Source organism: Anabrus simplex, chromosome 11 (genome assembly GCF_040414725.1).
Source record: "Anabrus simplex isolate iqAnaSimp1 chromosome 11, ASM4041472v1, whole genome shotgun sequence".
NCBI lineage: Eukaryota > Metazoa > Arthropoda > Insecta > Orthoptera > Tettigoniidae > Anabrus > Anabrus simplex.
The window spans coordinates 35,078,135-35,105,771 of NC_090275.1; the positions used below are offsets into that span (position 1 = coordinate 35,078,135).

Consider the following 27,637-nt stretch of genomic DNA (forward strand, 5'->3'; position numbering starts at 1 on the left):
AATTTCCGAGACCCCAATTCCTTTATTTAATTCTTTATTATCACCCAAATGTTTATTCCCAGAGTTTTTCTTTTCTCGAGCAGCCATTGCAGCTGTCAGTCACCATGTGTACCTATAAAATATTCAATATTCAGAGGTTAAAGCCATAGCAACAGTGTAAGATAGCGGTATACATAGACAACATAGAGGTTAAACCTACCATGTAATGGGAACCTACGAAACAGGACCAAATAGTCATCAGTGTAGTCTGTATAATCCATGCAATTTGCTATTATCTTAATTAGTGCGCTTCAATTCCAACAAATTTTCAGAAAAGAAGCATATAAGTACACTGCAGTTAACTAATATCACTATATATAAAGATTAGGTGTCACATGAACTACTATTTATTACTTTACAAGCTGTCAATGACAAAGCCAACAGCAACACCGAGTAGGCTTTACAAAAAACTTCATGCATAAATAAACAAAACACTATCGGTAGTGAAATCCGGAATGTATAACAATTTTTGAAACACAATTTAGGCAATAATATGAGCCCCTATCATCTAATAATGCCCTGGATATGTAAAAACATACCTTTAAGTACATTTACCATTATAAAATCCTATTGTAGGCAACTTCAGCACGCCGTAAAAGTTGTTTAAAAACTTCCTAAGGCTGAACACAGATACCGCAAACACCTTTCCTATATCATGTTATTTAACGCCACCTATGCGATGATACGCACGTAGTCATTGCCCAAAAATTTTGGCTCTTTAAAGTAGCTATTCATTGAAATATTGTAGTTTGAAACAATCTAGAGCTACTGAATTTAGTAAATATACAAGGAACCATCCTGTTTAAGCAGCACTTATAGTAGAACACATTTTATACCGAATTGTGTATAATACGCTGTAACTCCATATTGGCGAAGTTAAAAAATCTGAACGCGCGAAGCGTAAAGAAAACATGGCAGCTTATAAGATAGCTGTAAATGCAGTTAAATGTTTAATTCCATCAAAACTGTGCTATCCTGCTATAATTAATCCTGTATGCTGTACGGTTATCAGTGGAAATACAGCAGCAAATAATTCGGTAAATAATATGCTCTGAAATTTAATCTCACAGTTGAGTGAATAAAAGAGTGCCTTTCAATGCTTGCATTCATTTGCATTAGTTGTGTTTAATGACGAAACCATAATCGGTTTTCACGTCGATTTTATCAATTTTCTGTTCTAAAATAAAAACGAAAAACAGAGAAATCCGTGTATATATTTTCAGCTATATCTGTGACCCTATTAACTATTGACCTCATTAAAGTATTTTAATTCTTAAACTGTCTACAGCAGTTGACTACCACATTGGTCCGTTTGTAAATGCCATTTAATCATGTATTGGGCGGGGAGTAAAAGTACTCAAATGAATAAAACTAATTTAATATCGATGTTCATTTTACAGATAATCCCATTCAGATCATCTTCGTACCGAAGCAGCCCGATAGAAGGCCCTCCAGAACAATATACTGGCTATGAAATATCAAATTCACCAGAAGAATGGAAATTTGTTGAGAGACTTCTGCCTTTAAAAGTTGTGCCGGAGCCTGTCCCCAAGTCCGAGTACCCATCTGGATGGAAACCTCCCTCTGGTAAAGCAGGCATTTAATTCCATGTAAACTTAATGTGTAGGCCAATTAGGGCTAAATGTTTATTTGGACTAAATGATGGGCTCATAGAAAATACATGTACTGACACCCATACTCTATTCCTCACAGCATTTTAATTAGATAAATTTGATAAGTAAAACTAGGGCAGGCATAACTTCTGTAATACCTGTTGTTTGAGTCATCAGTCCATAGACTGATGCAGCTTTCCATGCAACTCTATCCTGTGCTAACCTTTTCATTTCTACATACCTATCGCATCCTACATCTGCTCTAATCTGCTTGTCATATTTGTCTACCCCTACCATTCTTACCACCTAGGCCTACACCTCCTTCAAAAACCAACTGAACAAGTCCTGGGTGTCTTAAGATGTGTCCTATCATTCTCTCCCTTCTTCTCATCAAATTTAGCCAAATCGCTCTCCTCTCACCAATTCGATTCAGTATCTCTTCATTTGTGATTCGATCTGTCCATCTCACCTTCAGCATTCTTCTGTAACACCTACATTTCAAAAACTTCTATTCTCCTTCTTTCAGAGCTAATTATCGTCCATGTTTTACTTCCATACAATGCCACGCTCCAGATGAAAGTCTTCAGAAACATCTTCCTAATTCCTATATCAACGTTGAAGTGAGCAAATTTCTTTTCTTAAGAAAGCTCTTCCTTGCTTGTGCTAGTCTGCATTGTATGTCCTCCTTACTTGTGCCATTGTTAGTTATTTTACTACCCAAGTAACAATATTCACCTACTTCTTTTAAGACTTTGTTTCCTAATCTAATATTACCTGCATCACCTGCTTTTGTTCAACTGCACTCCATTACTTTTGTGTCAGACTTATTTATTTACATCTTGTACTCCTTACCCAAGACTTCGTCCCTACCGTTCAGCAACTTCTCGAGATCTTCTGCAATATTATAGGCAAATCTCAAGGTTTCGATTTCCTCTCCTTGGACTGTGATTCCCTTTTCAAATTCTTCTTTGATTTCTTTTACTACCTGTTCTATATAAACATTGAAAAGGAAGGGGGACAAACTGCTGCCTTGCCTCACTCCTTTCTGGATTGCTGCTTCTTTTTTCAAAGCCCTCATTTCTTATCGCTGCCGACTGACTTTTATACAGATTGTAGATAATTCTTTGTTCTCGGTATCTGATCCCCATCACCTTCGGAATCTCAAATAGCTTCGTCCTGTAAACATTATCGAATACCTTTTCTAGATCTACAAATGCCATGTACGTGGGCTTGTCCTTCTTAATTCGATCCTGTAAGATCAGATGTAAAGTCAGGATTGCTTCACGTGTTCCTACATTTCTTTTGAAGCCAAATTGATCTCCCATCTCAGCTTCAACTTGTCTTTCCATTCTTCTGTAAATAATACGTGTTACAATTTTGCATGCATGAGATACTAACCTAATGGTGTGGTAGTTTTGACACTTGTCAGCACCGGCTTCCTTGGGAATAGGTATAACAACATTCACCGAAAATCGGATGGCACTTCTGCTGTCTCATACATCTTACACACTAGATGGAATAACATTGCCATGCTGGTTTCTTTTAAGGCAGTCAGTAATTCAGAAGGTATTTCATCAATTCCAGGTGCTTTGTTCCTGTTTAGGTCTCTCACAGCTCTGTGAAACTCTGACCTCAAAATTGGGTCTCCCATTTCATCAGCATCAATAGCCGCTTCCTTCCCAGTCCTAGCTCTTTCCTGTCTCATTGTCGTCATAAGACATATCTGGGTCGGTGCGACGTAAAGCCAATAGCAAAAAAAAAGTAATTAAGGTACAGCTCCAGCGTTTGCCTCGTAAAAATGGAAAATCACGGAAAACCATCTTCAGGACTGCCGATAGTGGAGTTCAAATCCATTATCTCCTGAATGCAAACTGATAGCTACATGACCCAAACCGTGCAGTCACTTTCCTATCCAACTTCTCGTGTTCGACTGTTGTTCTTTTCTGACGCTGAGGGTATTATGATTTGTGAGGCCCAAGGAGTCCTTAATTTCATATTCTTCATAGCCCTTTCCCTTTTATTATTGATACCTTCATTCTTTGAATGTACATACCTGTACCTTTTCCCCTCTGATTAGTGTTGAGAGAGGATAAACAACTCTATTCCTGAACAGAATATAAACTTCTGGTTTCACCTATTCACTAATTCATTAGACCATTCATATTCAAACAATCATCATATATCGTACTAGGACATGTTTCAGCTTGTATTGGGCCATTTTCAGCTAGACAAATGCAATTGTTCATGAAATATTTACCATTTTTTTAGCATTTACATTGGCACGTTATGGTATTGAGAACATATTAAAATGTTACACAAATTAAAAACATGCATGAATAAATATAGGTTAAGTAATTAAAAGTATTTAAAATATTCTCTCATTATTAGATGAATGTTTGATAGTGACACCACTTATTGATGGATCGATGTGGATACGTTAAAAAAAAAAAGTTTAATGGGTGCCGGAAGCTATCATGTTGTAAAATGTTAATTTACAGTATACTGACATTAGATCTGAGAACCTTATTGTCAATAAGGAGGCCTGTGAAGTTTTGTTATTGTTGATAAAATTGAGCAGGAATCTCATTTGAGACCTGGATACAACACGACTATGAGACCAAAGACCAAGTAACTGTGGATGACGGGATGATTGGGGGCATTCGTACCCTAGTCCACTCTGACATTTATAGTAGTACCGCTACTAACTCAGCTGGATGCAGTTGCAGTTTGCACTCCGTTGTCATTACTGGCAATGTGTGCAATGTGTACTTTCCTCCAGATTACAATCTCACATTCATGATCTCGTAGATTTGATTTCTCAGTTACCTCCTCCTTTCCTCTTGCTGGGAGATGAGAATGCCTATAACACCCTATGGGATTCTCTGTCTAGGGGGAGGATTCTTGAGGATTTGCTAGATGAATCTTTGTGTGCTGAACACAGGGGAACTTATTCAATTCAGCAGTGCCCATGGCACATTCTCCCACTTGGATGTCACCTTGTGCGGCCATGCGCTAGTTCCCCTATTACGGTGGTAAGTACAAGATGACCTCTGTGATAGTGACCATTTTGCAATATTTCTCATGCTCTTGAATCAAAGACAGTCTGAAGTACCAAAGTGCTGGTTAAGTTACTTCGACAAGAAAATTGGCCAGAGTTTTTAACACGCACAGTGATGGCGGATAAGGTGCTTGGTTCTGTTGATGACCAAATTTCTTCCAATATCACTGGAATTCTGGCTCCTGCAAAGGAGAAAATACCATCCTCCTCCAGTATCCCTTAACGGAAACAGGTCCCATAGTGGACCGAAATAATTGCAGCAGCCATACGTGATCGCCAACAGGCAAGAATTATCATTGGAATCCTATGATAGCCAATCATATAGGGTTTAAGCACCTCCGTGCTAAAGCCCGTTTCTAGATTCGAGAGTAAGAAAGCTACATGGGGAAAGTGTGAGTCTTCCATGACGGTACGTACTCCATCAACATAAATGTGGACAAAACTCTGCTGTATTGTTGGAGTCCATAACTTGCCCTCCGTCCCTGCAATCTCCATTAATGAAGATGTAGTTACGATTCCTTCAGTCATTGCAGATCACATTGTGTCACAATTCGCCGATACATCCAGCTGTGGAATATATGACCCTGCATTTCTGTCTATCAAGCACAGGGTGAGGCCTCATTTGCCTCTAGTGTTTAGCATTCCTATAATGGGCTTTTTATGGAGTGGGAATTGCGGAGTGCATTCACGCTGTGCAGAGACGCCTCCTCGGCCGGACAAAATCCAGTATCAAATGCTTAAACATTTGAGTAACCGATGTCTCAGAGGTATCCTCAACCTATTCAACTGAATATGGAGTGAGGGGGAGTTTCGATCTCAATGGCGTAGGGGAATTGTAATACCAATTCCCATGCCAGGCTACTGGATAGTTAATAGGCCAATATTCCTTATAAATGGCCTCCGTAAGCTGTTTAAAAGGCTGGTGAACTGGCGACTTGTGTGGGCTTTGTAGGATGGGGATCTCCTGACTAACTACTAGCGTGGTTTTTGCTCTCATTAGTCTGCCACTGATCGTATGGTTGGACTGGAGAACGCCATTCACGAGGCCTTCGTTCAGAAGCAGCACTTGGTCACCGTGTTTTTTGACCTGTAAAAGGTTGCTGTAGATGGCCAGGCAGGCATCAATTTTTGGAAATGAGACATATCTCTCATAGTGCATTGGCACTGCTGGTGGCTTCAAGTAGCCTATGCAGTGGCCTCCATGGTATGCACTAGCCTTGCGTCTTGGGTGGTGTGCTAAGTCCCAACTGACGAGCCTAACTTAGCACACGAGGGCGAAATGCAGGCAACCAAGAATGAGTTAGCTGGAAAATTTATAATGTCCAATAACGGACCATTATATTGGTATTACTGTAAAAGGTTTACAACAGTTACTGCCGTTATGGAATTATCTCCACCCTACACTAGTGGGGATTTTAAAATTATAAGTTGCTTCACATCGCACCGACACAGGTAGATCTTATGATGATGATGGGATAGGAAAGGGCTAGGAGTGGGAAGGAAGCAGCTATGGCCTTAATTAAGGTACAGCCCCAGCATTTGCCTGGTGTGAAAATGGGAAACCAGAGAATACACAATGTTAAAAAGAGAGAGGTTCCACCTATTCAATACAATGATAAACTGTTGCACAAAATTTATGTCGCAACATGTTTAATTTGGTTTAGGACCGGTTTTGACACATGTCTATGTCATCATCAGCCGATAGAAGAAATATGGCACTGCTTTGCTGATGATGACACTTCAAATGTGTTGAAAGCTGTCCCAAATGAACAGGTTGTAACCTCTATTTGGTTCAACTTAACAACGGAGTGTTGAAAGGTGGATCCTTCCTTCTATTTAATATTGTGACATAGACATGTGTCAAAACTGGTCCCAAACCAAATTTAAAATGTGACATAAATTTTGTGCAACAGTTTATCATTGTATTGACTAGGTGGAACCTCTCTCTTTTTAACATTGTGATTCTCAGTTCAGTACGGATCAATTATGAAGTTTTTAACTTTAAAACCACGGAATACCATCTTCAGGGCTGCGACAGTGAAGTTCGAACCCACTATCTCCCAAACACAAGGTCACAGCTGCCCGCCCCTAACCATACGGCCAGTTTGCTCGGTACCAGTGGGGATTTAGGGGAAATTTACCAATATTTATTGAGAATTTCCCTCCAGCATTTTAAAATCCAAATAGGGGATGCATTTTCTCAGTATTACGTCCAAGAAAATGGAGTACCACAAGGATCTGTGCTGTGTGTCACACTGTTCACAATCACCATCAGTTGCGTAGTTGCTACTGCTGGGTCTACAGTCATTCCATCGCTCTATGTAGACTATTTAGCTCTACATTTCAGCTCTGTAAGGAAGATAGTTGCTGAGGGACAGCTACAACAGATGGTCTCTGCAACACGGTTTTCAATTCTCAGCAGTGAAACACTCGGTTGTACATTTCTGTTGATATCAGCTTGTGCATCTTGATTCAGAACTCCGCTTACAAAACAGTACCCTACCGGTTGTAGACACCTGCAAGTTTCTTGGTATTCATTTTCGTAAGTGAGTAATGTGGCAGCCCCACATCTGTCAGGTAAAGATTGCTTGCATGACGAGACTTATATGCTTAAATTTCTCAATGGTACTTCGTGGGGGCTGACCGTATGGTGCTGTTATGGTTTTACATGGCCACGATTCTATCCTGAATGGACTATGGTAGTGCGGCACACAGTTCAGGGTCAAAAACCCTGCTGAACCTTTTAGATAGTTTAAGTGGAGTTAGGCTGGCAACCGGAGCTTTCCATACTAGCCCCATTGCCAGCCTATTAGTTGAATTGGAAATTTCATCTTTAGGAAGAAGACAGCGGCTGATACTCCGCACATACACTGCCAAAATTCGTGAAATGCCGTCACATCCAAGCTATCAATGCCTCTTTCATATCCAGTACCAGCAGAGGTACGAAAACCGGCCAAATGCCACACAACCAATTGGGAGTCAAATTGATAGCTTGTGTCATGAATTGGATGTGGCTATCAGTGGTTGTCTTGAGTGGAAGCCTAGCAAGGTACCGCCATGGTTAGTTCCATGGCTAAATATATGGATAGATCTACTCCATGGATGCCTCTGTTCAGAGGTATTTCCAGGACTTCGTTCACCAGTATCCGGATATGCCACGTGTCTTCACGGATTGCTTTAAGGCAGGAGGAAATGTTGGATGCTCTTTTGTCTCCAATAATATTAGGACAACTTTCCAGTGTCTGTAGCGTATATACTGTGGATTTCTTTGCCATCTTCAAGATTTGCAGTTTGTGCTGAGTGACAAAAGAAGTAACTTTCTCTTGTGTACTGGCTTGTTAAGTTCTCTGCAGTATATTGATACCTATTTCTCACAACACCCACTGGTGCAGCAGATTCATGACCTAGCCTGGTTGTCCGATATTGGCACCAGAATCATTTTCTCATTGCTTGCAAGCCACACTGAGATTGCAGGAAATTAACTTGCGATTCAAGCTGCAAAAGAAGCAGTACTTTTACCACCTAGACGTATGAACATACCCGCTGCAGATATGTATTCTCAGCTACGTTGAACCACCTTGGAGGCCTGGGAATCAAAGTGGCTAGCTATCCGAACTCCCAACAAGCCGAGAGCAATTAAGAAGACAGCTAATGTGTGGGGGTCCTCTTTCTGGCTTTCACAGATAGATGCCATAGTTTTGTGTAGGCTGAGGAAAGGCCATGGAAGATCTACGCACTCTTACCTGTCGAAGAGAAAGGACATCCCCACACCACAATGTGGTCTTGTGGTGCTGACTTTACCGTGGCCCACATCATCACAGAGTGCGCAAATCTCTCTGGCCTGAGACGGAACCTTGGCCTGCAGGAGATACTCAAACTCATACTAGCCGATGATGTGAATACTGCTGATCTTGTCATTCATTTTATGTAATAATAATAATAATAATAATAATAATAATAATAATAATAATAATAATACCTTGGATTTGCTCAGAATACAACTCTGGAGCACAAGAAAATCAAACAGGAACTCAGTGATAAATATACATCGAGGTTGCATCAGATTTTGCGCAGCTACCTAAATGCCAAGAACAAAATTAAAGCAATAAACACGTACCCTATTCCAACCCTTGTTTATTCATTCGGAATTCTGAAATGGTCTGCTACAGAAATAGACAGCATACAAAGAAAAACGAGAACTTTGCTCACTACCTATAGATTACATCATCCCAATTCATGCATGGAAAGGGTCACTCTCCCACGAAAATCGGGAGGCCGAGGAGTACTGGATCTTCAAGTCATGCTCCTGAATCAGATAAAGAACGTATGGAGATACTTCCATAAAAAGCAAGAAAACAGCCTTCTCCATAAAGCTGTAGTACTTGCTGACAAGTACACTGTTCTGTATCCATATAATGCCTCTGACCCACATACAAATCACCAAGTATCCCTACAGGAGAAAGAAAGGATACGGCAAGAGAAGACCCTCCACGGAAAATACTACAGCAATCTAAACCAACAGAGCATAGACAAGAATGCGTCGTGTATGTGGTTACAAAGTGGGCGCTTATTTGGAGAGACAGAGGAATTTGCAGTTGCTATACAAGACCAAGTAATAGCTACAAACAATTACAAAAAGTACATCATCAAAGATACCAGCGTACTCTCCGACAAATGCAGACGATGCTCCGTTCATCTCGAGACCATCGACCATATCACTGCGGGCTGCCCAGTACTTGCCCCCGTAGAATACACGAGACGACACAATCATGTCTCGGGAATCATACACCAGGCACTTGCTCAGGAAAACCAATTAATTCAGGAGCGTATCCCTTATTACGTGCCTGTTGCCATTTCTTGATGGATGCGGTATTTTTGTATCTGTCTCTTGGCACAGGCCAGAGCAAAGTGTAGCTTCCACCGAAGTCCCAGTCTCATCCATGGCTGTGACAATATGGAAGCTGCTGGGGTATGAGTGGTGCTGAGTAATGACATTTGGAACACAAATAGGGTCCGAGTGTTATGAAAGGTGTTGCAGTGGCAGCTTCTGGTCTAGTGAGGAAAGCAATGGCAAACTACCTCACTCCTCATCTTGCCTAGTACGCCTCATTTGGGCTCTGCCATTGGTTTTTGTGGTTTTCCTATAACTGCATAGCCTTTGGTGGTGCTATCTGAGGATCCAACCAGCCTCTGGGCTGATGATCTAACAGACATCCCTTATTACAAGTACCATCCAACACCATTCCTGGAGAACGAGTCGATTAAGCTTTATTGGGACACTGCTGTAGTGACAGACAAAACAGTCAACCATAACAGGCCAGACATCATACTGGTAAACAAGAAAACTGGGACGACTTTCATTATTGACATCGCTATCCCCAATGACACCAACATTGACAGGAAGTACAGTGAAAAAATCTCCAAGTACAAAGAACTTGCAGAAGAGATAAAGAGGATCTGGAAGATGAAACTGGTACGAATAGTTCCTGTGATTCTGTCAGTCAACGGCCTCATTCCACACACACACACTTCACAAGAGTCTGCGAGAACTGGGTCTTCCACCGAACATCTACAAAATTATGCAACATTCTGTCCTCCTGTCAACATGCAACATTGTGCGATCGTTCCTCTCGCAAGAATGAAGATCCCGTGATCTCCAGTTTTGTATATACCTGTACATCAATGTTTGTATTATAATGTGTAAATACTTTAATTATGTAAGGCACTTGGTGCATCCCGTGCCCCATTACTACCCATATTTCCTGTGGAGAAGTGTATGAATAATAATAATAATAATAATAATAATAATAATAATAATAATAATTTTGTGTGGCTATTTCTAGCTGAGTGCAACCCTTGTAAGGCAGACCCTCCGATGAGGGTGGGCGGCATCTGCCATGTGTAGGTAACTGCATGTTATTGTGGTGGAGGATAATGTTGTGTGTGGTGTGTGAGTTGCAGGGATGTTGGGGACAGCACAAACACCCAGCCCTCAAGCCATTGAAATTAACCAATGAAAGTTAAAATCCCTGACCCGGCCGGGAATCGAACCAAAGACCCTCTAAACCGAAGGCTAATACGCTGACCATTCAGCCAACGAGTCGGATATTCACTTTTATGTGTGGGAGTGGATTAATCAAGGGAATATCAATTTAAAGTGTTCTGTGACTCAGGGAACTTATGTTCCCTTTTGATGTGTTTGTAACCTTTTAGGCTTAATAAAAAAAAATGTTGTTATATATTTTCAAATTCCCCCGTCGAATAAATAAATTTATTTAATTTTTGTCTCCATTTAATTTGTTCAGAGAGGATGATTACAGGACATAGTTGTACTTCCTCTTGAAACAAAAACAAACCTCCATCGCCACCACCACATATTAATATTAAATTGTTACTTATAGCAAGTTACAATTAAATATAACAGTGTTCTTTGTTTGAATTTCACTGCACAATAGGTAATTTTAACAATATATATTGTAACGAGTTGGCGGGGTAGTAGGATCAATTAACACTAGACTGATTGCTTCAATACTAAGATTTATTAGCTAGGCACTAAACTACACAAGACTACACACAGCTTTTGCTTATAACACACACTTACGCAGTTCACGCACCCTCTCTCCCTTCATTTCTCACTTGTTCTCACACTACACAGTTTTACACTCACACACAAGGTCCCGCGTCGCACGGCTACACATTCCCTCCTTCGCCGACAGTCCGCACTGTAGCACACTAGTCCGATAATCATGGCAGTTCACATACTTCACTACACTGGCAGTCGCTCACGACTGAACCACACCAACTTCTAACTCAGTCTAACTCTCACTAACTCCTGGCAGGTCGTTCCTCTCTTATATACCTGCCCTGGCTCTTCTAGAATCGTCCGGATGCTGGATGGATCCAGGAGCATCACGAGATGGAACACTCCAGATTAATCGGGGAGTAATTTCCATGCTCCTCTGCTACGGGACCGCGAGCGGAAGTGAGTGGGGCTGGCCTAGCACTTAAATGCTGCTAGTGATTGGCGCAGTTGAACCGTAAGGGTGGGCTGGGCGCACTGCCAGTTGACATGGTGGACGCTATGACCATTACAATATATCACATACTTGTAAATACAAAACTCACCACTCTACTCCAAAGATAATCATGGACTGAAATGACTGAATGTTGAATGAGATATTTACAATGGGGAAGGGGACAAGAGAAGGCTTAAAATGTACCGCTGCTTCCCTCTAGGCCGTGTCAGTGAACCATACTGTCAAAGAAGGCTACAATGTGCTTCTGAATCCTCCAGAAAGATCTGGAAATAGAGGTGCACTTTGATTTGAAACTCATTTTAGCCAAGCATAATCACTACTTGGTTGTCATCGGAACCAACTGTAAATATGTACCTATTCATTGTGGCTTTGGAGAGGACTTCAGCCTGCAAGTCGAAGACAAGCAGGAAGTTCCAAAACCCTTTTCCTATTAGTACCCCTGCCAGCCTTGGTGGCTCGAACTGAACGTAATGCAGAAAGAAAAAATGCTAAGTTATTTGGACAGTGGATTTCAAAGTTTAAAATTATCTGGAACAAAGTTTTATATTTAATTATTTATAGATAGGTCAAGTGGTGCTTTGTTAGATTTACCCCAGTGGCTGTTACAAATGGCAGTGGGGGGAGCATAAACCTCAACCTTCACAAAGAAAATATTCGCTGGATGGTAAGATCCAGTGAATGGGAAGCCACCCGAAATCTTAGTTCACATTCCCTACAGTGCAACTTGTTTAGTGTTGTAGGAGTAGCATATTCAGGTACGCTCGTATGTGTCCATGAAGTAACCCCCTGTGGGCGGGGCCAGTAGAATACACCCGTGTTATCCCCTGCCTGTTGCAAGAGGCAACTGAAAGGGGACCTGGGTGTTCTCAACTTGGGAGTGTGGGTTGATGACCACAGGTTCCCTTGCTGAGTCTGTGATTCTGATCACTTATATCACTTGTGCCAAGCTCTTCGTTTTCAGCTCTCTTATGACCTCACTTAGTTCTTGTTCTCTTCTGACGTGACAATATTAGATTTGCGAGGCATAGAGAGACTTTCATTTTCTTCAGGCCATTCATAGCCCTTCCCTTGCTCATGTTATCATCATTCGAAGGATTGGACCTCTTCCTTTTTCTCTTGTTGGCAGTTCTCTGAGTGATGCATGGGACATTCATGGGTAAGTGGTAGGTATGCTTCTGCTACATCACGGGGCCAGCCATACACATTAATATGTTACTTTAATTTTATTAGTACATATGGTTAATAGCTTCCAAACTTCTTAATCCTTTACTACTGAGCTGTTATCTAATATGAACCAAGAAGAAAGATCCAGCTTGTAATTATATATTTCCAGATACAGTTCTTGCAACTGTTGAGATTATCTCCTATTTCGATGCACTTGTTTAATAGTTATGTTCAGGTGTCAAGTAAAAGGTTTGCTGATTGCTTGATGTATTAATTGAAGATATTGTCTGGTCCTTCTGTTTTTCGTTGATTTAATGACGTGTTCCACTTCTTCATATGTAATGGCTAGGAAGTTTATAAAATTTTTCCTATTTGTTAAAATCTCAAAGGCTTTTGGATTACCTAGATGTTAATGATCTTTGAAAAGTGCTGTTCCCAAGTGGACATACCTATAGAATTTGCATTGTGGTTTCTTCTTCGTTTTAGTGTGATATGGGGATCTCTCATAGCATCTTCCACTGTTCTCCTGACTTCTGCATCTACATATGCAGATTTCTTTTATTAGGTCTTTGTATTTCCTTCCCACTTATGCATATTTCTGAAGATCATGAAGTCTGTTATTTTGTTTTGCAACCTGTAAAAGGTGTGGGGTGTAATGTCACTCCCCATAGCATTGGGCATCAAAATAGGGCTTTGCTCTTCTCTCTTTTTTGTGGAATGGCTATTTTTATTATTCACAGTTTTGAAGATTGCTATGACCAGTTTTCCCAATAACATTACGTGTAATGCAATCACTGCATGGCTACAGAAAGACTGAAGTCGTGTGTTCAACAAAAGAAGCGAACACTAATAGTATACCTAAAATTCGTAGTATAAGTACATGTTATTTCTTCTTCCTCTTTTACTCTGCCTTTTCCTGTTCAGATGAGATCACCATTTCTGGTGAGTCTCTTTCACATTCCTCGGTACTAAATATCATATCCCGCAAATCTCCTTCATTGCATCTCTTCTCCCTCACAGTCTATCTTCCTCTTTGGTCTTCCTCTCCTCCTACCCCATCCATATTAATTTCAAATACTTCTCTCTGAATATGCCTTGATTCCATCTCGAAATATGTCCATATCATTGTAAATATCTTTTGTACACTTTGGTATTTCTTTCAGCTTTACACATCCTCTGATGTCTTCATTCTTTGTTCTCAATCCTCGTAACCCCACACATCCAGCTTAGTATCCTCACCTCTGCCACGTCCAGTATTTTTTTTTTTCATACTTCCTGATTGCCCATGCCTCTGCTTCATATAGCATTACTGGTCTAATTGCTATTTTATATGCTATTCACTAGAGATGGGAGTTACATGTTGTAACATGATACTGTATCCTATTCCATCAGTGTAAGCTGTTCCAGAAATATTATGTTCCACCAGAGACCCTAATACAAAAGTAACTGTCTGAGCAAAACCAAGGGGAGGGTAGGAGTTTCTGATTGGCTAATGGATATTAGGAAACATAGCAGCTCACTTTAAGGGCACACTCCTGCGCAGGGAGGACCACTATCTGATCTGTAGTGAACTAAGTATCTCTGGCCGTAGGGTAGAGAAAGTGAAATCGGTCTGCAAACGAATAAGAGTAGAAAATCTCCAGGACGGGGAAATTAGACGGAAGTACATGGATATGATTAGTGAGAAGTTTCGAACAGTAGACAGTAAGCAGGTTCAGGATATAGAAAGAAAATGGGTAGCATACAGGAATGCTGTAGTAGAAACAGCAAGGTAATGCCTAGGAACAACTGTTTGTAAAGATAGGAAAAAGCGTACATCTTGGTGGAAAGATGAAGTGAGAGCAGCATGTAAACGTAAAAAGAAGGCTTATCAGAAATGGCTCCAATCAAGGGCCGAGGCAGACAATGATTTGTATGTAGATGAAAGAAACAGAGCAAAACAAATAGTTATTGAATCCAAAAAGAAGTCATGGGAAGATTTTGGTAATAACCTGGAAAGGCTAGGTCATGCAGCAGGGAAACCTTTCTGGACAGTAATAAAGAATCTTAGGAAGGGAGAGAAAAAGGAAATGAACAGGGGAGGGTAGGAGTTTCTGATTGGCTAATGGATATTAGGAAACATAGCAACTCACTTTAAGGGCACACTCCTGCGCAGGCGTGAGCAATAATTTTGTAATAGTTTATAGAGGCAGTACTGATATTCCTACCCTGTTACTTGCTGGCCGGTTACAGAAATTCTTTAGTTATTCGAAGTGCTTTGTATTAGGCTTACCGGTGATGATAATACGGAAGCGTAGTTTCTCAAAACTGTTATGCAGAGTCTTCCCACTTTGCATCTTGTGCTTCACACCGTGACAAGGAGCAAAAGACCTGATACAATTTATTTGGACAAAAACTCAATCACAGGGAAACGGTTTCTTTGAAATGTGCTGTAAGAAGGTACAAAATAATAATTATTATTATTTTCAGAATTCAACTGGTTAATGTAGTTCTCATTAATGTACTGTACATGGTACTCATTACAAGATATTAGAATCATTCCGTATTGACGGTTTTCACTTTACAAAGGAAAGTTGGCTACACAGTTTGCGTCACATAGCTATTGGCTTGTATTCCGGAGATGGTGGGTTCTAATCCCTCTGTTGGCAGCCCTAAAGATGGTTTTCAGTGGTTTCCCATGTACACACCAAGCAAATGCTGGGACTGTTCCTCATTTGAGGGCACGGCCGCTTCCATTCTAGTCCTTTTCTATCCTATCCCATCGTCACCATAAGATCAATCTGTGTTGGTACGAAGTAAAAAGACAAACAAAAAAGGGAAAAAACAGAAAAGCATTCTGGATTAAACTCTGCTTATTTCTTTCCTGATAAGAGGACTGTTTCCTCATCTCTCATTCCGGCAGCATCTGAAGTGTATATGACACTCGTTCATCAACATATTTCTTAATGTCGGGTCTGAGTGTCCGTTTAAATACAGATCCTGGGACATCTAGGAATACACAGATACACCTAGCAATCACGGTGATTTTTACAAATGAAAGTTTCGAAGTGTTAGTTCTCGAAGTGTATATTGGTCATTACAAATTTTTCTAGGAATAGTTAAGAATGTGAGTAACGAGCTGGTGAAAGGTAAAGTGGGAGAGAAGAGAGAGAGATGGAGATATTGTATTGCTATTCATAAGTACTTACTAAGATGCGGTAGGGGCTGCACAAGACAACAGGTATAGTGAATGTTCCTTCCAAAAGTTGACCTGCAACTTGTATATGTTACCTTTATATCCTATTACTCCAACCTAATACTACAGTGTTACGGTTACACAGGAACATGATACTGGAAAGTAACCATTTGTCCCATCCCTACTATTCACTTGAGTTTAGTGGTCAGTTGTTTGTCACTGTGCACACCTGATATATTTTTCCATTCATTCATTCATTCATTCATTCATCCATTCATTCATTCAATTAGGCCATCTTAAGAACAAATGAAACAGTTTTCTTCTTCTTGCACCGAGCGAGTTGGCTGTGCGATTAGGGGTGCAGAGTTGTGAGCTTACATTTGGGATATAGTGGATTCGAACCTACTTTGGCAGCTCTGAAGTTGGTTTTCTGCAGTTTCCCATTTTCATACCAGGCAAGTGCAGGGGCTGTACTTTTTTTTTGTTTTTTTGCTATTTGCTTTAAATCGCACCGACACAGATAGGTCTTAAGGCGATGATGGGACAGGAAAGCCCTAGGAATGGGAAGGAAGCGGCCGTGGCCTTAATTAAGGTAGAGCCCCAGCATTTGCCTGGGTGAAAAATGGGAAACCACACAAAACCATCTTCAGGGCTGTCGACAGTGGGGTTCGAACCCACTATCTCCCGGATGCGAGCTCACAGCTGCGCACCCCTAACTGCACGGCCAACTCACCCGGTGTGTACATTAATTAAGACCACGGTTGGTTCCTTCCCACTCCTAGCCTTTTCCTATCCTATAGTCGCCATAAGACCTATCTGTGTTAGAGCAGATTGCAAAATTTAAAAAAATATCTTGTCTTCCCAAAACTGCTTCCTTCCTCGGTGTTGTTTTCTTTCTTCCATCCATTTACTGCCTGATTTCTTCGTGGCTCTGTCCTAAATTCTTTTCCATTTGCAGTTTGTCCTTTTTTAAGGTTATTTATTTATTTATTTATTTATTTATTTATTTATTTATTTATTTATTTATTTATTTATTTATTTATTTATTTATTTATCATTAAATGAACACAAGTACACAAATGTGTGTTCGTCAAGTAACTTCAAACAGTTCCCGTCCAAAACTTGGCCACTTTGAGAGCACTTGAATTAGCTTGAGTCATTATACATCTGGATGGGCACAACGGACAACATAAGATATGTTGTGTTGTTTGAAATTCAGCACAGTGACGTAGAACTGTCTTGGTTGGAAAATGTTGAGTAGTGTCTCAATTTAGCATTCCTAGGTATTGACTTTTATTGATCATCATCATCTTCATCTTCTTTCTGATGTTTTGTATAAATCTTGTTCTGGTCGCAATTTGTATATGTCATTCTTCCAAATAGTTCCCATAATTTTCCTTAGGATTCTCTTTTCTGTTTTGCTTATTCTTCTGTCTGAGAAGGTACTCAAACACACTATTGCGTATAAAGCTGCTGGAAGGATTACAGTTTTGTAGAGTTTCAGTTTAGCATTCCTGGGTATTGACTTTTATTCATCATCATCATCATCATCATCATCATCATCATCTTATGTTCTTTTATTTGTAATATTTTATTTCTCTTTTCAGTCTGTACTCCCATATATATTTATTATAATATATAACAGTATTTATGGCTAAACTAGTATGTAGTAAGTTCTTGTTCATTTTATACTCATTATCCATTGAATGCTTGGAGTGCTGTGAGTTTAATGCTAACTCTTATTGTTACAGATGAATGCCTCAGGTATCCCTATTACATTGAAAGATCAAAAAATCACATGCTTCCTGTTTACTTGGATTTAAGTTACCGAGGTATGAGGAAAATCACCAAACTGAAGAGGATACACGGAGACATCTGGGTATAATCATTTGATGAATTAACCAAATTTTCCATTTAAGCTTCTCCATCATCTTCCCTTCGTAATTTAATAACATTTATTAAACTCAGTGTGTATATGAGAGTTGTATATTACACAAAATTGTTATCAACTGCGTAAAATGTCAGCGAGTTTGTCCTTGCTATGCAATCATATAGATGATACTGTTCACAGCGTCGTCCACCTAGAGTGCAGGAACATTGAGAGAGATGACGCCTGGTGAAATCCTCGTTGGATGCAGATTCTGAAATGAAATCCATGCGCCGCCATTGTCGTATATAAGTGTCACCGTGGGAAGTTAGGGGCCCTCTATTAATTTGTGCTCATGACCGGCGTGTGATAGAAGCCTTCATCTATTGTATTAGCTTTCTCTTCCCATTCCTTTGTATGGGTTTTGTATGCTGGGATTTGTGGCAGATTGTTCTTTATTGCTACCTCCCGGATGAAGAAATCTGTGTCTGCTAGTAGATAAACGAGTCTGGTCCTTGTCGTTTGGGATAATAGAAGGGCTCTCCGTAGATAGGTTGATTTCACGGCCTCCAGCCTTCTTAGATTAGCGGGAGTAAGATGGATCAAAAGTTTGGTGATTGCGTAACAGGCTATATGGGCAATCTTGATGTGAAAATGTTTTAGAGCTGTGTCAAGTGGTAGCTTTTCAATGGTCTTTGTGCCAAAGTTGGCTCTAATTGCTGCGGTGCATATTTATCCTGTATGTTTCGTTAATTCTTTCCCTATGACTTGAAGGGTTAGTCCTAAGTATTTATAAGAGTTTACCAACTCTGTCTTGTTGTTTCTGCAGTGGATGTTGTCTAAATTAGAGATGGACCCTCTTAGATGCAGCCCTGCCCAGGGAGTGGCGCCCCTGCCTATTTGAGTCCCAGAGCACACTGATCTGGTATGTAACATCTGGTAAAGGGTCCCAGCTCAGGGTAACAAGTGAAGACCTCAATGGCAGCAAAAGCGGAGAATGTGATTCAGTACGGTGGAGCTGGCGGAGGAAGGAACCCATTCCTCTGGGGGTAGTACAGATGGAACCCACTGCCTTGTGGGATGAGGAGGGATCCTCAAAGGCTAAGGGAGTAAACCCCAAAAGAAAATCCTGAATTACGTTAGGCCGAGCAAGCCAGTAAAAGAGCTTACTTGTAGTTGCTTTCAAAACACATAAGGCCAGGCTGAGTGGCGCAGATGGTTAAGGCGCTGGGCTTCTAACCCCAACTTGGCAGGTTCGATCCTGGCTCAGTCCGGCAGTATTTGAATGTGCTCAAATACAACAGCTTCTTGTCGGTAAATTTACTGGCATGTAAAAGAACTCCTGTGGGGCTAAATTCCGGCGCCTCGGCGTCTCCAAAGACCATAAAAGTAGTTAGTAGGACGTAAATCAAATAACATTATTATTAAAACACATAAGAGCCTCGGAACGCATTTATCAACTAAATTAAGAGGCCAGCATGAGCAGACTCATGTCAGGGATGATGGTTTATGGCCTGATGATAGACAGGGTCTTGCCAGAATGCACAAATCCTGGAGGAGACTAACACGGATTGGAACCGTCAACTTACTCAGTCTCACAGAAAAATGTGAAGAACTAGTGGACCTCATGGAAAGGAGGAAATTAATGATACTGGGGCTGAGTGAAACCAAATGGAGAGGGAAAGGAATGAAGAAATTAAGAAAACAGTATACACTGTATTGGCATGGAAATGACAAAGAGATGAGGAATGGTGTTGGTTTCATCATGAGGAAAGATCTAGGAGTCGCTGGCATTCAGTATGTTAGTGAGAGAATAATAAAGGTGACTGTACATTTAGGGAAAGAGAAACTAACTTTGGTACAGGTGTATGCACCTCAAACTGGATGTTGTCAAGAGGATAAGAAACAGTTTCTTGATGATTTGGAAAAAAAAAAAAAAAATTAGTAAAGAGAGATTAATCGTTATAGGGGATCTGAATGCACAGATTGGGACAGATAGAACAGGATATGAGAACGTAATGGGACCTCATGGATGTGGTGGAAGAAATATAGAAGGCAAACATCTCCTTGAATTCTGTATGAGGAATGGGTTGGTGGTGAAAAATAGTTAGTTCAAGAAGAGACAGAGCCATAAGATAACACGTTACAGTTGGGATGGACTACAAAAGACTGTAATTGATTATGCCATCTCAGATGAAAAAAGGGTCGGAATGGTAACAGATGTCAGAGTAATACCCAGTGAGAGTCTTGACAGTGACCACCATCTATTAGTAGCGGATCTGAGAAACTTCTATGTGCCAAACAGGAAAATGCCAAAAATCAAAAGTATGGGAACTCCAGAAAACAGATAAGAGAACTGAGTATCAGAACCGGATAAAATCCCTGCTATCAAGAGATGAAAGAAAAAATGGAGAGGCAGAATGGACCAGACTAATGGCCGGTTTCTGGTACATCACAGTTACCTGTGAGTTACCTAAATGCGCTTGTAACTTTAACTGCACTGTTAATTTTAATGAGTTTCCGGAAAGTTAAATCCACATTTACTGTATAAGCCCTGGTAATGAACAGTACAGTTATCGTCATGTTTACTCCCGTATAATCCTGAATACCAACCGCCACCGAATAAAACCCTCACCCTTAATTTGAGACGGCAAAATACAGAAGAAAATCAAAAATCAAATAACTTGCATACCTTTTTTAATTTTCTTCAAATATACCACAAATATAAATTCAAACAGCTTACAATTAATAAAATCATCACAAAAATCATAAATAAAATCGGTCCAATACTCGGATCCTACACAATTCACCGTCGTCATCTGAAGTTTCACCATAGGAACTTTCGTCGCTGGCATCTTTCCACAAATAGTCGTCCTCACTACAGTCCACTGAATTTGAAATTCCACATTTCTTAAAGCTTTTGGAATGTGAACTCATGCGGTCTTGATCCAGCTGCATATTAGTCCCACTTCAGGCCTCTTCACTCGTCCGGTTGGTGTTAACGTGTGATCACCATCAGACATCCATTCGGTGTACAACTGTTTCATTGCAGTTTTGAAAGGCCGGTTCACGCACACATACAATGGCTGTAGAATAGAAGTAAGTCCTCCGGGAATTATCGCAAGATTGGTTTTTCCTTTCCTCATCATATCTTTTATGGCGTCAGTTGTATGTCCTCGGTAACTGTCCAACACAAGCCTGTTTCGTTTTTGTAACAAAGCTCCCGGGCGACGCTGCCAAACGCACTTCACCCAGTCCTCAACTAACGCACTATCCATCCAGCCGGACTCGTGTGTTCTAACAATAACACCGGACGGCAAGTTTCCTTTCGGAAGTGTTTTCCTTTTCAGAACCACATATGGAGGGAGTTTAGTTCCATCCGCTAATATGCACAACATTACCGTGCATCGTTGCTTTTCATTACCACCTGTTCTGATGGTTACACTTTTAGAACCCTTCATATCCACTGTATTTTCCAACGACATTTCAAAATAGACAGGTGTCTGGTCAGCATTCCCATTTTGACAGCAAAATAAGAATTTTGCTTCCTCAAATGAATAATGTGATGCTGAAAGGCTGTTAATTTTTCTTCATACACCCCAGGGAGACGTTGTGAAATAGACGTACGTCTCCAAATGCACGATCCCTTTCTATGATAAAAGTTTTGGATCCATCCACGGCTTGCAGTAAAACCCTGTGTTTTGAGTTCTTTTGAGATCTCTAGTGCTTTCAATTGACACCACTAGAAACACCATATCCTAACTCACGTTTTTCTGTCACAAATTTTTGGAGTCGTTCTTCAATTTCCGGAAACACTGCACTCTGCCCGTGGAACGCTCTGCAATCGCCATTAGAAGATGTTTCTTCTTCTTCCACCATCCACGAATACACAATTCATCAATATCGTACTTTCTGCCAACAGCACGATTTCCATATATTTCAGCTTTGCTTACAACTTTAAGTTTCTCATGCACAGTAAATGACCACAGACGCCGTTTTGAATCCATCGCTTGCTGTCGAGACAGCACTTTCACGGGGCAGATACGGAACTCGAATGTGAGCGAGGTAGACTTCCGTAACCAACAGTCTCGACTGGAAAATTCTAAATTCCCGTGGAGGGAATTAGATATTTTTCACTCTCGCAAAGTACGATACCCCGCGAGATCAGCTATTGCACACCCAGCATGCCAGCAACACTTGTGAAACAAATAACGATCGAGCATCCGCGGCAGCGGCTTTCATATTTACCGTATATTTACCCATATTCTTTGATTTACCGTATTTCATTATCTTACATTTCGTGTTTACATGCCACTGAAACCGTATTGTGAAAAAATCGATCATGTTTTCTAGAACGCAACTAAAACACAATAAGACCTGAATGCTGAATGCCCGTTTACATGTGGTATATTGAGTACAGTAACCGTATTCAAATCTATTTCAATACTCCATGTAAACAGTAAATATTTACGAGAATGAACAGCTTGAATACGACCTGCACCCAACATTTACAACCAATATTTTGGAGAAAAAAGTGCAGGTGGTATTCGGGATTATATGGTATGTTTTTTAAAAATGTTGGTGATACTGTAAACATTTTAGGGTTATTTTTGTAATACTAGTTACTTTTACTAGCAGAAATTTTCTGCAATGAAAAATGGGTGTCAAATATATACACAGACATCTCAATCAATCTGATTCAGCATGTAATAATCTCTCATAATATGAATATATGTACGATCTAATAATGCAAAAATTAGATATATTTCCCCTTCGTTCTTATTCACAGTAGGTACGCAGACATCGTCGTAAATTTCACCTTACCGAGCTCGATAGCTGCAGTCGCTTAAGTGCGGCCAGTGTCCAGTAATCGGGAGATAGTGGGTTCGAGTCCCACTGTCGGCAGCCTTGAAGATGGTTTTCCGTGGTTTCCCATTTTCACACCAGGCAAATGCCGGGGCTGTACCATAATTAAGGCCACGGCCGCTTTCTTCCAACTCCGAGGCCTTTCCTATCCCATTGTCGCCATAAGACCTATCTGTGTCAGTGCGACGTAAAGCAAATAGCAAAAAAAAAAAAAATTCACCTTTATTGTTGTCATCAGTAAAATTATAAGAATACACTGCAATAACCAAACAGATCACTTTTCCTGATCCAGAACACAACAAGCATAAACGAAAATAATCATATAAATGAAAACGTGCAGCACACTTTGGAACCTATCATTCCTGCACTGATGTCCTACACTAATGGTGCGATATCCATTTGTTTTTGCTGCAACTGTTGCAGACTTTTTTAGTAGACTACAAACAAACCGAAAACTCCTAATTAAAACATGCATATGCTGTTTTTCTCTTCAACGATGCTGGACATGTACGACAAGATTGCCATTTCTTCAGTTTTTCTTCCGTATCTTGGCACCAAGTCTTACGTGCATAATATTGCTTATTCCTGCTCGTATCTCTCTGGGAACTCACTCATTTATCATTCTTCTTTGACATGTAATTTCACCTGATCGATGCCAAACCCTTCAAGAATTCCATTTTATTTCCCGGGCTTAAATGGCACAACTTGAACAACACGAAAGCATTACAAATTGTGATCGCCAATAGCCAGAAGAAAATAGCCATATCACTAAATTTTTCATTAGTAGTTACCTAATGTACTCCTCAAACTGAGAATTTGTAGTTCTTAATAACTAAAACAGACTAGTAATTTGAGATGTTTTACTTACACTGACCACGCAACATGCATTGACAAAAATACTCTCGTAACTGCCGACGTAAAGTCCACCTGAGAATTTCAATTGAACATAGCGAGCTAACGCTGACTCAGGGTGTGAAGTGTGTTGACACAGATAAGAAGGTAACATAAACTACAGCCCCCTGCAAGATTTTTAATTAAGTAAGTCCAGATGTTTTATGTTTATTGGGAGTCTATGAGACCACACCTCAACGGTTAAAGGATATTATAGCATTAAAAAAAAGCAATGAAAAATCTAAATTTATTATTCAGCAGGCTTATAAAATGCATACCAATACCTAAGATATTTATTATTTAGTACAAATGTAAACATTAATGATAAATACTCCATAATTTCAGATTGTGTTCACTAACTGTTTGTGGAACTCATAATTCAAAGCCGTATGAAAGAGACCTTAACATTGTAGCTACACTGAAAGATCAATTTGAGCCTGATGAAAATCCATTTGATCCGAGTTCTATTTTATTTGATGATTCAGTTCCCATATTGGAAGATATATCTACAGTAGAGGCGTCATATTCCGAGGAGATTGTAACCTAAAAAGCTGGAACAGATGACACCATACAAGTGGAATCAGAGACTTAAGTCAGTGATAATGTGAAAGTAAATGTACTGAGCAAAATATTGTTGATTCCCGCACACCCTAGCACGTTAAAACTACAATGAATGACTGTAAATATATTATAACCAGTTCATTATCACTTACTAATGTTTATGAAACTAATATAAGACCTTATACAAAAGGGTATGGAGTGGCACCTCATATCGGTATTTGTTGGAATCAGTTCTAACGTAGAGGTAACTACAGCACTAGCTGCAGTTACCAGTCGTTGCGCAGATAACTGTGAAGAAGCCAATCACTGTTGTTTCAGAAACTCATTTTAAACGTATCACCATGTTAAGTCACTTATATCTATGCATCTATGGATAACTGTCATTCCAGAAACCAGTCATAAGGGACACATTGGTTAAGGAAGCAACTGAAGTTTGTGGAAAGACAAGTATGAAAACAAAGGAGAAGGAAACACCTTGGTGGATTGAATGAGAGCAGGAATCAGGGAAAGAAATCTCTTGCAGAAAGAAAGGGAATGGGAGAAGAATAACCCGGATCTTACTGGAGATGAGGCAAAGATCAGAAACCTCGAACAGTTATACCGAAACAAGAAACTGGACGTTAAAAGAATAGTTACAGAAGAAAAGACTAAGGCATGGAATATATTCACTCAGAAACTGGAGGAAGACAGCAGAGGCAATAAGAAACTACTGTATAGTGTTATTAGAGGTAAAAGGAAACCAATGAATGCCATGAAGGCACTTGAAGTTGAAAATGGAAATCTGGTTAGGAGAGAAAGTGACAAGAGAGAAATCCTGAAGAACCATTTCGACCACCTACTGAATAGACCAGTTCAGGAACAAAATACTGCACCATATCGGTCCTAAATTGAGCTAGTCCCAGGGGTAAGAGTGCGTGGTTGCGTTAGGAAATAAAAGGCGACATGAAAAATCTCTAAATATCTTATACTAAAGAGTACATGGACAGGATTACGACTACATTAATTTTGTGAATAAGAAAGCAGATTAAGGGCTAAGATGGATTTATTTTAGTAAAGAAATAGATTTAATTCACACAAAAATATAATAAACTGAGTAAATATATAAATAAAGTCGACCCCAAATCGATCATAAAAATATGTGTCATGCACATAAGCAAAAATATATCTGACAAGATAATATTGATATCAAACAATCAGGTGACAACCCGGAAAATAAAATACAGAACTTTAATACATTGGAAATCTTGGGTTATCGCTACATTGAGATGGTGTGTCGACTTGGCCAAACTTTCTAAGTCTGTGCCCATATGGCGTGATAATTAAATTGTCTGTATGCTGGCTCGGTATGAAAACAATATACTAGCACGTGATCCTACTTTACATGTATACACTCCGATGATATCAGACACAAAGATAAATGAAACAACTAGTTCAAGGCTATTCCTAACCATCCCACCAAAAAGTATGATTCTACTTATATGCAAATTAACCGATACAGAAACTATTATCCCAACAATTAGCTTTTGTGCTAAAACTCTACAATCAACGCAGAATAACATGATACACACATAAACACAGGACAGTGAAAATACACAGACAAGAATACGCATATACAAAGAACCTGCAATATAAACACATAAATATATACACTTCTTGATGAAGATTATCGGAATATAATTCCAATAAATATAGGCGTTGGATTTGCGTCTTCAGCAAGACACAATATAGCAGTCTATCTCTCTCAATCTCCACGTGGGTCGGACGATCAGCTGTGACCCAGAAACATCTAACTGGTTGGCAAAAGAACGCAAGGTTCATGGAAGTTTGCGGTCTAGCCTCGAAACTACTTTCACTTGAAGGGCCCACAGCTCTGTCAGCTGTCTTCGGCTACCTGCTATGGGAGATAAATTGTCGGGTCTAAGCCGATCTTTCTTCTTCAACTCGAGACACAAAACCTCTCTTTCAACAAACAACTACAGCCACTGCTTTCATTACACGAATATACAAACTGGTTATTTTAACACATAACTCTGCTCTCAGCAGATAAATATGGCTTCAAGCCTATCTCGCATATATACGGCTTCATTGGCCATTCATGTGTACCTCTGGCCTCTTTAACTGATATTTCCTTGGTTCAACCCTTCACGTTCCAGAACTTGCCTTCCTTGCATATTTAAAGACCCTATCTTAATCAGCGCCATTTGTAGCTTTACCGCACATATCGTAGTCATATCTGAAAAGTCGTGCTACGTGCATAGAGAAAAAAATACATCCTGCTCTACTGATGTTAAAATATTCTTACCCAAAACGACACTGAGGGCATACACCCTATTTACCGAATAAAGACTCTATTCTAAATCTCCCTATAAAAATCACACAAAGAAAAAAAAACATAAAATGGGATACTCTAATGAACATAAATGAAATGAAACACACCTACCACTATCTTATCCCTTCATCCCATCCATCTAAATTATATGCACTGTCATGGGCTAGAGCATGCATTTAGCCCTGAACAACATTTACGTTTCTCAAACAAAGCAAGTGCCACTCTGTCTTGACATTTAATTTTAAACATACAACTTGAAAAATGATCTTTCTAGTGCATCTTATCTACCAGCCCGCACCTTGGTGTCATCACCATTACAAACATCTAGATCGAGGTAACTATCTTTCTTTCAAATATACCTTTACTAACAAACGATTAAGCAGTTTGCACTGCACAGCAGTGTGTGGTTGAATTTACACAGTCGTAAAGAAAAAGCTCGCTTCTAGCGTGCGACTAAGTTCAAAATACATCAACACCAAACGGCTCACAAACGAATTAGCAGTGACTCAGCGAATGCGATTTATGGAAATCGAATGAGAGCTGTTGTCCTACCATTCTCTCTTTTAAAGCGTTGCAGAAAACCGAATAATGGCGCTTCTCTCTCAACGACCACACAAGTTCAAACAGCTTTCCGTTAAAATGCATATTATACTCAATAGAACACAAGTAGTCAATATTTTCATACTCAGGTAGATAGTAATTCTAATCTCGATTACTGAATAGGTCAAAACTGTGGAATTATGGCACAGTGACGGACTTCTCCTCTTATATTCAAATGATCCCACTCCTGCGGAGACGAGGTTGGTCAACCTGGTTTTGTTGTCTGGTGGATCCCAATCTTCAAATATCCTCCCCTCCAACTCTCGCTCTGTTGAATTTGAACTCTAGCACAATGGAGCTACGTGACTGCTCTCGCTCAACGGCTCCTTTCAGACTTGAAATAAACGTTTCTGCTAGATGGATACCGGCTTGGCTCTAACAAAGACGTGGCCCTTCTCTCTTCTGGCCTTTGTCTAACTCTCATGCAGTTATGCTTT

General features: G+C 40.0%; 1 protein-coding gene across 1 annotated transcript in view; it reads left to right on the forward strand.

Annotated features, from left to right (window-relative positions):
- The first annotated feature begins 919 nt into the window (after window positions 1-919).
- mRpL49 (mitochondrial ribosomal protein L49) overlaps window positions 920-27,637 on the forward strand; it is a 36,669-nt gene continuing 9,951 nt past the window's right edge. Inside the window, exons 1-3 of the mRNA XM_067155978.2 lie at window positions 920-1,076; window positions 1,440-1,626; window positions 17,838-17,965. Of these exons, the coding sequence (XP_067012079.2) occupies window positions 951-1,076; window positions 1,440-1,626; window positions 17,838-17,965 (441 nt within the window). The 5' untranslated portion in view covers window positions 920-950. The remainder of the gene's footprint in view (window positions 1,077-1,439; window positions 1,627-17,837; window positions 17,966-27,637) is intronic.